This window comes from Penaeus japonicus, unplaced genomic scaffold (genome assembly GCF_977035675.1).
Source record: "Penaeus japonicus unplaced genomic scaffold, GWHDUDI00000001_assembly GWHDUDI00000027, whole genome shotgun sequence".
In the NCBI taxonomy this organism is placed as follows: domain Eukaryota; kingdom Metazoa; phylum Arthropoda; class Malacostraca; order Decapoda; family Penaeidae; genus Penaeus; species Penaeus japonicus.
In genome coordinates, this window is record NW_028234429.1 from 20,578,907 (window position 1) to 20,591,406 (window position 12,500).

A 12,500-nucleotide genomic window follows, 5' to 3' on the forward strand; every position below is an offset into this window, starting at 1 on the left:
GTTACTTTCTTTACAAATTTTATAAAATCTTGATAGATTATGCTACCTTCGTTATAAAGTGTGAGATATATAAAAAAGCTCTCCTACTGTACTGTCTTTCATACCTGAAAAAAAAACAAAGAATCCTTTAATAATAAAAAACCTGAACTCAAAAGGCCTTCTACAGTTCCTATTCTACTTCTCCATCCCGTCCTTTTTTCCTGTTTTTTTTTTCTTTCTTTCTTTCTTTCTTTTCTTTTTCTTTTTTTTCATCGTATCCTCTTCTTTAAAAAAAAATCGAAAACACTTTTAGAATCCACCTCCTCGTAACTTCTCGTATCCTCCGCCCCTTCACCAAAAGAATCGCTTATCAAAGAAAGTATCAAAGAAAAGTAGAACATTTCCAAAGGGACGTCGACTAGCTCAACGGGGCAGAGACAGACAGCATGGAAGAGCGAGCGAACAAGAACTCAGGCGTTTGAGGATTCGGTGCTGATGGTCGACTTGAAGCGCTTGAGTTCCTCCTTGATGGCGCGGATGAGGGGGACGGCGGGGTCGGACACACGAAGACCTGTGTCGGGGTCGAGGGCCTCGCTGCTCCCGTGGATTCCTGAAGAAGGGGTTGTGTGAGGTTCGTTCTAGCTAGGGCTGAGTGTGTGGGTGTGGGGGGGGGGAGAGAGTTTTTGGTTGTGGTGTTTGGCTGTTTGTTTGCTTGGCTGTTGTATTGTGTACTTTATCTTTCTCTCTCTCTCTCTCTCTCTCTCTCTCTCTCTCTCTCTCTCTATCTATCTATCTATCTCTTTTTTTCTCTCTCTCTCTTTCTCTTTCTCTCTCTCTCTCTCTCTCTCTCACTCTCTCTCTCACTCTCTCTCTTTCTCTCTGTCTCTCTCTCTCTCTTTCTCTCTATTTTTGGTTGTGGTGTTTGGCTGTTTGTTTGCTTGGCTGTTGTATTGTGTACTTTATCTTTCTCTCTCTCTCTCTCTCTCTCTCTCTCTCTCTCTCTCTCTCTCTCTCTCTCTCTCTATCTATCTATCTCTTTTTTTTTCTCTCTCTCTTTCTCTCTCTCTCTCTCTCTCTCTCTCTCTCTCTCTCTCTCTCTCTCTCTCTCTCTCTCTCTCTCTCTCTCTCTTTCTCTCTATTTTTGGTTGTGGTGTTTGGCTGTTTGTTTGCTTGGCTGTTGTGTTGTATACTTTATATTTCTCTCTCTCTCTATCTATCTATCTATCTATTTCTCCCCCTCTCCTCTCTCTCTCTCTGTCTCTCTCTCTCTTTCTCTCGCTTTACAGAACAACAATCTATCAAAAAGTTTATCAAGACTAAAATCAAAGGACCTCATCCTACCCGGCAGGTTGAGATCGAGGCGATCCGGGCTGTTCGGGGGCATGTTAACCGGCGTGATGCTCCGGGCGCTCCGACCGCTACCGGGTCGTCCACTACTCGAAGGTCGTCCACTGCCGGGCCTTGCACTTGAGGGTCGTCCGCTACTCGAGGGTCGTCCTCCACTCGCACGACCGGCTCCGTCTCCCCAGGCTGAGACCGGGTTTCTGCTCTCCTCAAGGGGGATCACGCCCACCATCTGGAAAAGGGGCGTGATGATGCAGGGGGAGGGGAGACAGAGAGAGGGAAAGAGAGGGGGAGGAGTGGATGGATGTGGGAAGGGAGAGAGGGAGGGAGGGAGGGACACACAGAGAGAGAGAGGGAGAGGGAGAGAAATGGACGGATGGAGGAGAAAGACAGAGAAGCAAAAGAGCAGGATTAAGGAGTGATGGGATAAGAGAGAGATAAAAAAAAAAAAAAGACGAGAGAAACAAATGGGAAATAGAGAGAAAGGAAAAAAATAGAAATACAAAGATTAACAATTCCATGAGAAGGGAAAGATCTACTTCATGTCATTAGGAACTGGTATGCAAACATGCAAGATAAGTCCTTGTGACAGTCGACTCCTACATCAGCTGTTCAGTTTTATGAAAGGACATTTATTTCATGGTACTATGGATATCTGTGTTACCGGATAATAAAAAAAAATTATGGAAAGATCATTCTCAATTCCATATGCCATTTTCTTCCCTCCAAATATATATCTAAAACCTCGACTGCTTTTCCATATTCCATTTCATCCAAGGGAGAGCCAATGCAAAAAAAAAAAAAAAAAGCGAAAAATTTCAAGATTCTCTACTCTAAGCCTAGTACACACTTGTAGACCATGTTGGCGATTTGGTCTCTGAGACGTGTCTAGCGTTGTCTACGTAGACACGTCTATAGACCAATCGCCGTCTACGAGTCTGTTGCGAGACAAAAAGTCCAAGGTCTATGGTCTCCTGATCGGAATGGGAGACAGCATGCAACGGTAGACATGTTGCGCAACATTTTGCTAGTGTGTACGACATCTGCAACGATAGACGAGACACATCGGACTTCCCAGTCTTTCTCCAGCTACCAAGCATGCCGGGTGCCTTGCGGCCAAATTAACGCTTTTACGTTGTTTTTTGAAATGTGGTCAAACGAAAAGGTATTGAAACTAATCGAAGATTATCATGCTTCTAGACGTCTTTGGAGCGTGACGAGTTCCGATTATAAAAACCGCGTAAAAAATAAAATTGGCACCTAAATCACTGGCTTAGATATTCTAAAGGTGTACATGAGGCTCGTGAAAGAGTCTCCACTTGCTAGGAAACGCAGTGTGACTGCTAGTCGAAGAGAAGCTGGGATAGCTTCTCTAAATTTTGTATCCTTCTTCATTATGAGTCCTCCAACCATCAGAAGCAAATCTTCGAAATCAGTAGAGGTTAGGCGGGTGAAATTTCGAAAACCCATGGCGTCTTCCAGTCTTATTTTATCTAATAATGAAATACCGAACCTTGGTCCTTCTGCAAACACTTCGCGACTCCACCAACGTTTACGTTTCCTCGTTCTTTCACTTGCAATTAGCGCTAAACAGGAACTCACTCCGCAGAGACCAATTTCCCCCATGATGTACTGACAGAGACTAGACGAGAAATTCAAATCGTAGTGTGGACGCTAGACGAGACAAACAACGGTGTCTATAGACGGTCTATTGACAAATCGCGCAACATGGTCTACAAGTGTGTACTAGGCTATAATAAGAACCACAACAGTGAAGAAAGAGAGAGAAGAAAGACCTGCGGTTCTCTCCACGACGGCGACGCGTGCACGGCAGCGACTGACCAGGGGCGCCCGTCGTCTCCTGCTGCGGCTCCTTGCTCGGCTGGCGCTTCCGAAGGACGACTCCTGAGGACGAAGGATGCAGGGAATTCATCGGAATTTTTGGACTAGGATTTTATTGGAATTGGTTGAATTGGTTGGTTGGTTGAATTGGATGATAAGACGCGTTTATATGCATGTATTTTCTATTATTATTAAGATGGTTTTAGATGTGTGTCTATATGTATATGTATGTGTATATATATATATATATATATATAATATATATATATATATATTATATATATATATATATATATATATATATATATACATATATATGTATATATATATATATATATATATATATATATATATATATATATATATATATATATATAAAATATATATATATATATATATATATATATATATATATATATATATATATATATTTATACATATATGTGTGTGTGTCTGTATGTGTGTGTGTGTGTTTCCAACAATGGACATCAAGACTAGCTTTACTGTAAAATGGGTGCCTGGATTAAATGTCAGCTATTTTTTCACACTGAAAATCGTGACTGATAAGGGTAAAGATAACGGAGAAATGCACTTGACAGGTTCAAACAAACATTTTGTATTCAGTTAATCATCACAAACCTCTAGAAAAAAAACAAAAAAAACTGCGATCAGGCAATCTATCAAAAAATAACTTATACTGGGAAATTGTTACATCGTGAGGTCATTTTGCTATTGCAATAGCTGTGTTGAGCGCATGATATTTCTATAGTTCAATATGCGATTGGATGAGACTGGTATCTATTTTACAAACATGGCATTGGGTGTAAGATACTGCTGACATAAGGAAGGACGATTGTATGAAGCGAAACAGGAAATCCAAAAGGCAAAAATTCACAGAAGTCTGCCTTATCTATTAAGGTGTAATATTTCTTTTTAGGACCACATGTAACTGAAATAAGGAGTGCAAGTCCCTAAGGTTCAAAACAAGCAGACATATCACATGATTCACAAAAATCAGCTGTACCTTTGCAAGAAAGCCGCTGACCTCACACGACCTTTGCGACCTTGAGTTGGGGTTGTGAGAGGTGTGACCTTGTCCCCGTGTCGTTGACCATTGAGCAGAGAAAAGGCGTCGTCTAGCAGGTCATGGAAGCGGCGACGCAGACGACGTACGTTGGGCACTGTGCCGTCAGAGCTCCCCGTGTCAGAGGCCTGGGAGGAGGTCGTTGAAGCCCGGCGAGCGCGCTCCTGGCAGGGGGGGGAGGAGGGGGGAGGGTTAACTCTGTGTTTCTCTGATTAGCTTTCTTCCTTTACTTTTTTTCCTCTCAATTCTTCTTTCTCTCTCTCTCTCTATATATATCTATCTATCTATTTCTCTCTCTATCTATCTATCTTTCTTTCTCTCTCTCTCTCTCTATCTATCTATCTAACTAATCCCTCTATTTCTCTATCTCTCACTCTCTCTCTGTCTTTCTGTTGTTTTTTTTTATGATTTGAAATGTTCAGGATTCATATATTTACAAGTAGACGTCTAAAACTAAATTCACAGAGAAGTTCTAGGTGTCAGTACAATGAACAGTCTCTTACGAAAAACCAACTATCCGCACATCACTAGAAAAGCGAAATATGTCCATGAAATAAATGTTATTTTTCCAGAAATCCAAGGCGTAATTGATCACTTCAATTCTAAATAGGAAGAACATAACCAGGAATCCTTCACCAATCAATTCACGACGAATATGATCGAAACTAAAAGTCGATGCTTCCTATTGGTGCAATTCGCACCAACTCCAATCTCCTGAAGAAGATTCGAACTCACCTCTCCTGAAGAAGACGAGCCTCCAGTCTCGTTGTCTATCCTGGCCTCCACCTGCGCGTCCCTCGTCGACGGCCGAAGGGGCGAGGACTCCCTCAGCGGCGGAAGTCCTGCCTCCTCCCTCGTGTAGTTCCTCGGCGGGATGGGCGGTGCCTCAGGATCGTAGTCGTAGGACTGGATCTGGGACGGTGTGCCTTGTCCGTATCCTTCGGGAGGAGGTTTGGTGAGAGAGACGCTCTTGGCGGGACGAGGAGGAGGGAGGAAGCGAGGGAGGGACGTCCCTGGGATGAACTGTGAGTCCTGACTCCTGTCGAATCCCTGGGGAGGCGGGAGGAGGGGAGGAGGCAGGAAGATCGAGCCTTGGTCCTTACGCGTGAACTCGGCGGCGCCCTGGAGCATGTTGGCCATCAGCTGACTGGCGGGGTCGTAGCGGGGGTCGCTGGAGGTCAGGTCGGAATGGGTCGTGTCGTAGCGGGAGTAGTTGGAGTGCGAAGGCTGGTACTGTATGTTTGCAGGGTTGGGGGAGCTGTACACGGGCTCCTCGACGTCCTCCGTCCCTACTCGCCTGCCGGGCCGCCGCCAAGGGACGCTGCTCTTCGGTCGGCGTCCGTCGGTCACCTGGAGGGACGCGGTACCTTTTACCCTTCATTTATTATGGGTGTTTGGGAAAGAAGCTATGCAGGCAGGTTTTGCATATATCCTACAAGCTAACAAATAAACAAGGTGAAGTGAAAGCCAGGTTTAACGTCCTATGGAAGTTAGAATAGGAAGAGAATCGATCTATTAAAGATATTGAGCTTTTGCTTCACCTATTATCAGAGCGTCGTAGAAGAAAAAAAAATGCTGAGAAAATGGAATGATCGTTTCAAAGTGAAATGTGTGTATTTGTACAAGCGGGAAAGTCGCACAATGAACCTATAAAACCATGAATTAAGATAATCGCTTGGCGTTCGCAAGCATCTGTACGGAATTCGAGATCCCACCTCCTCTTCTGTGGTTTCGAAGTCCACCTCCTCCCTGGGAGAGTCTTCGTGAGACTCGTCGTCTTCCATTTCGTCCATAGAAGAATGCCTCGAGTGATCTGAAGGGAAGTGTAGCCTTAGTCATAGTCTTACTTTCTATCGTTTCATTGCATCTTTGTGTGTTTCGTTACAACTTTCACTCTATAATACAAAATTTAACTTCAACAGTATAATGCATAATGACAATCTACTTAATTTTCTTGTCTGTCCGTAGTAAATTTCCTCTCCTGATATAATGTACGTGTCATGAATTATAATACCTAATATAAGCTGACTTAACATGTAATGTTGTAAGAGATGACTCTACTGACCTTTTTTGTCTTGGATAAGCAGCTGATCGTGGGAACCTCCGGGAGAAGAGCGGCCAAGGTCATTTCCAGGAAGCTGAGAGGTCGAAGGGACAGGAGCGGCATCCAGCTGTTGATTATACAGGCATGATTAGACTTACGACAGTTCAGTCGTTTGATGATATTTGACGATGCATCATTTTGATACCCTTGGTTATAATTAGTAATATCTTTGCTTTCATAAGTAGATTAGTTAATATAGAAAATACTCTTTTACTGGTCTCATGTTTTAATAGTACATGTATTCCATCGCACTCAAAAACTTTTTTTATATTATTAGTGTACAAGTAGATAAGGTGATATATATTCCCTAAGTGTAGTAAAAATATTACATTTCGTGTACATTGATTATTTGATAATGCGTGCAGTCCGCGAGGCTGGTTAAAGATAAGTAAAATTGTTTGAAAGTCCACAAAACAAAGAGTTTCTTTGTCTTCTGTAAACTACTGACCTTTTCCTCTCTGCTGCCTGCATACGCCAAGTTGAGGTGACCCATGTAAGCATTGGCACTTAAGTGACTTCTCGGCGTCGCTGCCTGTGGGTGTTCATTACGGGGTTAGTAAATAATAAAGAAAGGAAATAAAGAGCAAAGGGAAAGTGAAAGAATTATAGTAAAAGAATAGGAATGAAGCACATGGAAGGCGACAGAGTAGGGAAATAATATGAATGGGGAGGAGAAGGGGGTTCGATTGAGAGGAAAAGAAAGAGATGATGGAAAATATAGGTCAAAATATATACAAAATTATGAACCACCTGAATGAAGGCTACTATTTACAATAAATTCAAAGAACCATCTACACAAATATCCATGCAAAAATATAGATAATCTATCCCTCCCCCCTTCCCTCACTCTCTCCCTCTTTCTTCCCTCTCACCCCCCCCCCCTCTCTCTCTTTATCTCTCTCTCTCTCTCTCTCTCCTCTCCCCCCTCTCCTCTCTCTCTCTCTCTCTCTCTCTCTCTCTCTCTCTCTCTCTCTCTCTCTCTCTCTCTCTCTCTCTCTCTCTCTCTCTCTCTCTCTCTCTCTCTCTCTCTCTCTCTCTCTCTCTCTCTCTCTCTCTCTTTCTTTCTCTGTCTCTTTCTCTTCCTCCCTTTGCGAGTGTGTGCCCATGTAGGTTGCAAGGAGAAATGTTACAAATACTTTACCAACATTATCATAAATATATATATGTTTTGTCATTGTGTGTATGAGATTTGCAATCTAAACAGGGGCGGGTGTTGATATCAATGATAACAACGTGATTGTGTAAAGGTACAGTAAAGTTTCAAGGAAATATTCACTTAGATTTTTTTTCTCACGATACTGAATTTATTGGATATAGTACATGAGGTTTTAATTTAGAAGTTGCTTTCGTTATTCTACATAGAGTTATATATCCAACTAATCCAGTATTACATGTCCTTCACCTCATCATGAACTCGAAAAAATTATTGATGGAGATAGAGAAATTAAATCGATGTTTGGATAGACTAAGACTCAAAATTTTCACGTCTTTTCTCCTCTCACAATAATATCCCTATACAGCAAAAAAAAAAAAAATAAAAATAAAAAACTAATAAAAAAATCTAATAAAAAGATAAATGAATACATAAATAAATCAATAAATAAGAAAGAGAGAAAAAGGGAGAAAAGAGAACGACGTCGCCCTCGGACCTGAGAATCTGGCTGCAGGATCTCCCTCTCTCGCTTGTGCCTCTTGTAGACGAAGGCAGCGAGCCAGACCACGAACACGACCAGCATCACCGCCCCGACGACGCCGCCGATGATCCAGTAGACGAGCTCGCCCTTTTTGGGCGTGGGAGGCCCTCTCAGGTACTCTGCGGTGGGCGGCGTGTTTTAGCGGCGGTTGGTTAGGCTCGTCCTAGTGGCAAGCTTGGGTGTTTTTATTATGAATGTTATTATTGAGGTTTTTATGATTGTTAGCTTTGTGATAGGTTTATTTTGATCATTATTATCTGTACTTTTATGTTGGTTATCATTATCACGATTACTATTATAATCAGAACTATTAACAGTTCAATGCTATCATTCGTATCAGTGTCACAATGATTAATTATTGATATTAGCATTATTATAATAATTGTAATTATTGCTACTAAAACTTTATAACCTGATGTAAATCTGGCGGATACCTTCAGCTTTGACCACCACAACCTGGTCGAGCATGATTGCCATCTCCATATCATCGACGTTCGACATGTTTGCCACGGCCTCGGTGGCGAGTATAGGTTCCTCTTCGTCGAACACGGTATAGATTAACTCCGTCGTGTCAGTGAAGTTGTCATATGTCACGTTGTGGAGTCGCACCTTCACGTTTTCGGCCGTGGTTCGTTTCCTTCTGTTGAGACCGAGCTCCAGGTGCTCTGATAGTGTTTTTCTGCGCGTTGACCACTGGTGTAAGTTCTTCCTTAAGGGCCGCGTGAAGAATTTCCTATGCGGTGGCAAATTTTGAGTTGGTTTCAATCTTGGACGATTCCTTGATGTCTTTTCGTCGTCGCCGAGGACTGTTGTGGCTTTTCTTCGCGTGAGTCCTGGAGACATGTCGTAGATTCTCTCGCCTACACGAATGTCACGCTTCCTGCGGCGACGTCGTCTCAGCGGAGGCAGGGGCGTCGTGAGGTCTGGGATATGTCTCCTGCCCCGGGCTGTGATTGTGGTGTAGTTCTCGTACGGGTTGCTCGTTGTGGGGTTTATGGTGACGTTTTTCGTGTCCTTGGACGTCTGGTTCGTTTTCATATTAGTTTGCAACTTCTCTCGACCTATCTTGTTTGAGCTCCGTCGATAAGCTTCTCTGAAGGCATCCGTTAACAATGCTTCCATGCTTGCCCAGTAGAGCTGTGGGTCATCACTAGCAGGGGGGCCTTCCAGCACCGTCCTGACCCAGTACCTTTGATCTAAGGGCACCGTGGCGTTGTTGCTGGGGCTCGGCGGGCTGGGCTGGACGCCCGTCGTCAGCTCTGTTGTTGCTGTTATCTGAGGTCTTTGTGTTGTCGTCGGCGGTGTCTTGGTCTCAGTAGACGATGGGACGACCGGAATTTGCGTTGATTCTGTAGCTGCTGCTGCTGTTGTTGTTGTTGTAGCTGTTTCTGCTATTGTCGTTGTAGCTGCCGTTGTTGTTGTTGTAGCTGCTGTTGTTGATGATGATGATGTGGAATGGCCTGTGCTCTGAGAGCTCTCTGTTGGCAAAGTCATCGGGCTCTGTGACAGAGTGGTTAGTTCAGTCACTGATGACGGAGTTTCAGATAAGTAATCAGAGGGTCTGGTTGCTAGTGTCTGATCAACTGAAGGAGCGAGGGTCGATGCTGTGGCATTAGGTGGCTCACGAGTGGACATCGAGAGAGTGAATGTCGTGGGACTTGTGTCAGGAATGTCAGACGTCGTTTCTGCCGAAGGTTCGAGCGATGGGAGAGACGAGTCTCCGATCCCAGTCGACGAATTGGTCGACGACTCGACCGAAGAAGTTTCAGACGAGGAGGCAGTTGTCGTGAATTCCGTTTCCGTGTCGTCAGTGTCATTCCCAGATGGCACGGTGCCTTCAGTGTGTGTGCCGACGTGAGGCGGGGCCGTGGCGAAGCTCGGGGAGACCGTTGGAGTCTGGAGCGGCCCTGAGAGAGGGGAGAAACAGTCTGCCGGGGAAGGAGGGGTCACCTGCAGACTCGGCAGCACACTGGTCGTCTCGATGGGCAGCGGAGTCGTCACCGGCGTCGGCTTGACTGGTAGAGAGACCACGGACATGGACGACTCGACCCCAGACGAGGATAGCGTCGACTCTGCCTCTGTGGGAGAGACGACAACGCTCCCGTTATCGGTGGCACTGAACACCAGATTGACGGAGGTGACGGTGCCAACAGGGAGGGTAGTGACACCATCTTCTTTGCCAACTGCTGATTCGTAGATTCCACCACTAGGATCCGTTGTGTCTTCTGTTGTATTTTCTGCTGTACTTTGTGTTGCATAGTCGATTGCATCTTCTGCTGTACCTTGTGCCATATATTCTGTTGTATTTGCTACAGCATCTTCTGCTGCAGGACTAGCAGTTCCGGCATCGCTGTCACCTTCCGCGCCGTTGCCGCTTTGTGATATTTCAGCGACGCTCTCATCTCCATCTTCGTCGGGTAAAGCATCACCGTTTCCACTATACGTTTCACCATCATCACCGTTCTCAACACCATCTACGGTAGTGAAGGTGCCCTCTCCATCAGCAGTGCCTGCAACTGTGGCATTACCATCATCGGTGCCAAATACAGTGCCATCACCATCACCGCTGCCACCAACAATGCCTTCACCATCAAAATCTATAGTGTCTACAGGTGTTGCGATACCCGCTTCATCATTACCTGCAGATGCACCATCGTCACTGTTACTGCCACTGCTAATTGTTGTGGTGACATTGTTATCTTCATCACCTACTGTTTCGCTGTCATCACCAGAGTGACTGCTTACAGTGGTGACATCATCAACATCACTACCTATGGTTGTGTGTTCACCATCAACACTGTCCTCAGAGCCAACACTGCCAACAGTTGCGTCGTCGCCCTCTCCGCTTCCACCACCATCGCCAAAGCCAACAGCGGTACCATCACCATCATCACCATCATCACCTGTGCCAACTTCAGTATCATTACCTCCAAATACATCGCCTTCACCACTGCCAACAATAGTGACGTCACTTCCACCATTTCCAACATCAGTCACATTTTCATAATCACTTGTAACAACAGTACTGTCACTACCATCAACAACACCGTCACCGCTGCCAACAGTCGTGTCATCTCCATCACCATTGCCAACAACAGCCTCATCACCACTGCCAACAACAGCATCATCACCACTGCCAACAACAGCATCATCACCACTGCCAACAGCAGTGCCATCACCACTGCCAACAACAGCATCATCACCACTGCCAACAACAGCATCATCACCACTGCCAACAACAGCATCATCACCACTGCCAACAACAGCATCATCACCACTGCCAACAACAGCATCATCACCACTGCCTTCAACAGCATCATCACCACTGCCAACAACAGCATCATCACCACTGCCAACAACAGCATCATCACCACTGCCAACAACAGCATCATCACCACTGCCAACAGCAGTGCCATCACCACTGCCAACAACAGCATCATCACCACTGCCAACAACAGCATCATCACCACTGCCAACAACAGCATCATCACCACTGCCAACAACAGCATCATCACCACTGCCAACAACAGCATCATCACCACTGCCAACAACAGCATCATCACCACTGCCAACAACAGCATCATCACCACTGCCAACAACAGCATCATCATCACTGCCAACAGCAGTGCCATCACCACTGCCAACAACAGCATCATCACCACTGCCAACAGCAGTGCCATCACCACTGCCAACAGCAGTGCCATCACCACTGCCAACAACAGCATCATCACCACTGCCAACAACAGCATCATCACCACTGCCAACAACAGCATCATCACCACTGCCAACAACAGCATCATCACCACTGCCAACAACAGCATCATCACCACTGCCAACAACAGCATCATCACCACTGCCAACAACAGCATCATCACCACTGCCAACAACAGCATCATCACCACTGCCAACAACAGCATCATCACCACTGCCAACAGCAGTGCCATCACCACTGCCAACAGCAGCGCCATCACCACTGCCAACAACAGCGTCATCACCACTGCCAACAACAGCATCATCACCACTGCCAACAACAGCATCATCACCACTGCCAACAACAGCGTCATCACCACTGCCAACAACAGCATCATCACCACTGCCTTTAACAGCATCATCACCACTGCCAACAACAGCGTCATCACCACTGCCAACAACAGCATCATCACCACTGCCAACAACAGCATCATCACCACTGCCAACAGCAGTGCCATCACCACTGCCAACAACAGCGTCATCACCACTGCCAACAGCAGTGTCATCATCACTGCCAACAGCAGTGCCATCACCACTGCCAACAGCAGTGCCATCACCACTGCCAACAGCAGTGTCATCACCACTGCCAACAACAGCATCATCACCACTGCCAACAGCAGTGCCATCACCACTGCCAACAGCAGTGCCATCACCACTGCCAACAGCAGTGCCATCACCACTGCCAACAACAGCATCATCACCA

At 45.4% G+C, this 12,500-nt stretch overlaps 1 protein-coding gene across 1 annotated transcript in view; it reads right to left on the minus strand.

The window, feature by feature from the left end:
- Positions 1-213: 213 nt before the first annotated feature.
- LOC122264869 (uncharacterized) overlaps positions 214-12,500 on the minus strand; it is a 53,345-nt gene continuing 41,058 nt past the window's right edge. Inside the window, exons 3-12 of the mRNA XM_043033950.2 lie at positions 8,482-12,500; positions 8,003-8,166; positions 6,802-6,885; positions 6,315-6,420; positions 5,965-6,062; positions 4,985-5,599; positions 4,190-4,413; positions 3,120-3,228; positions 1,321-1,555; positions 214-589 (exon numbers count right to left, since the gene is read on the minus strand). The exon at positions 8,482-12,500 is cut by the window's right edge and continues 2,716 nt beyond it. Of these exons, the coding sequence (XP_042889884.2) occupies positions 450-589; positions 1,321-1,555; positions 3,120-3,228; positions 4,190-4,413; positions 4,985-5,599; positions 5,965-6,062; positions 6,315-6,420; positions 6,802-6,885; positions 8,003-8,166; positions 8,482-12,500 (5,794 nt within the window). The 3' untranslated portion in view covers positions 214-449. The remainder of the gene's footprint in view (positions 590-1,320; positions 1,556-3,119; positions 3,229-4,189; positions 4,414-4,984; positions 5,600-5,964; positions 6,063-6,314; positions 6,421-6,801; positions 6,886-8,002; positions 8,167-8,481) is intronic.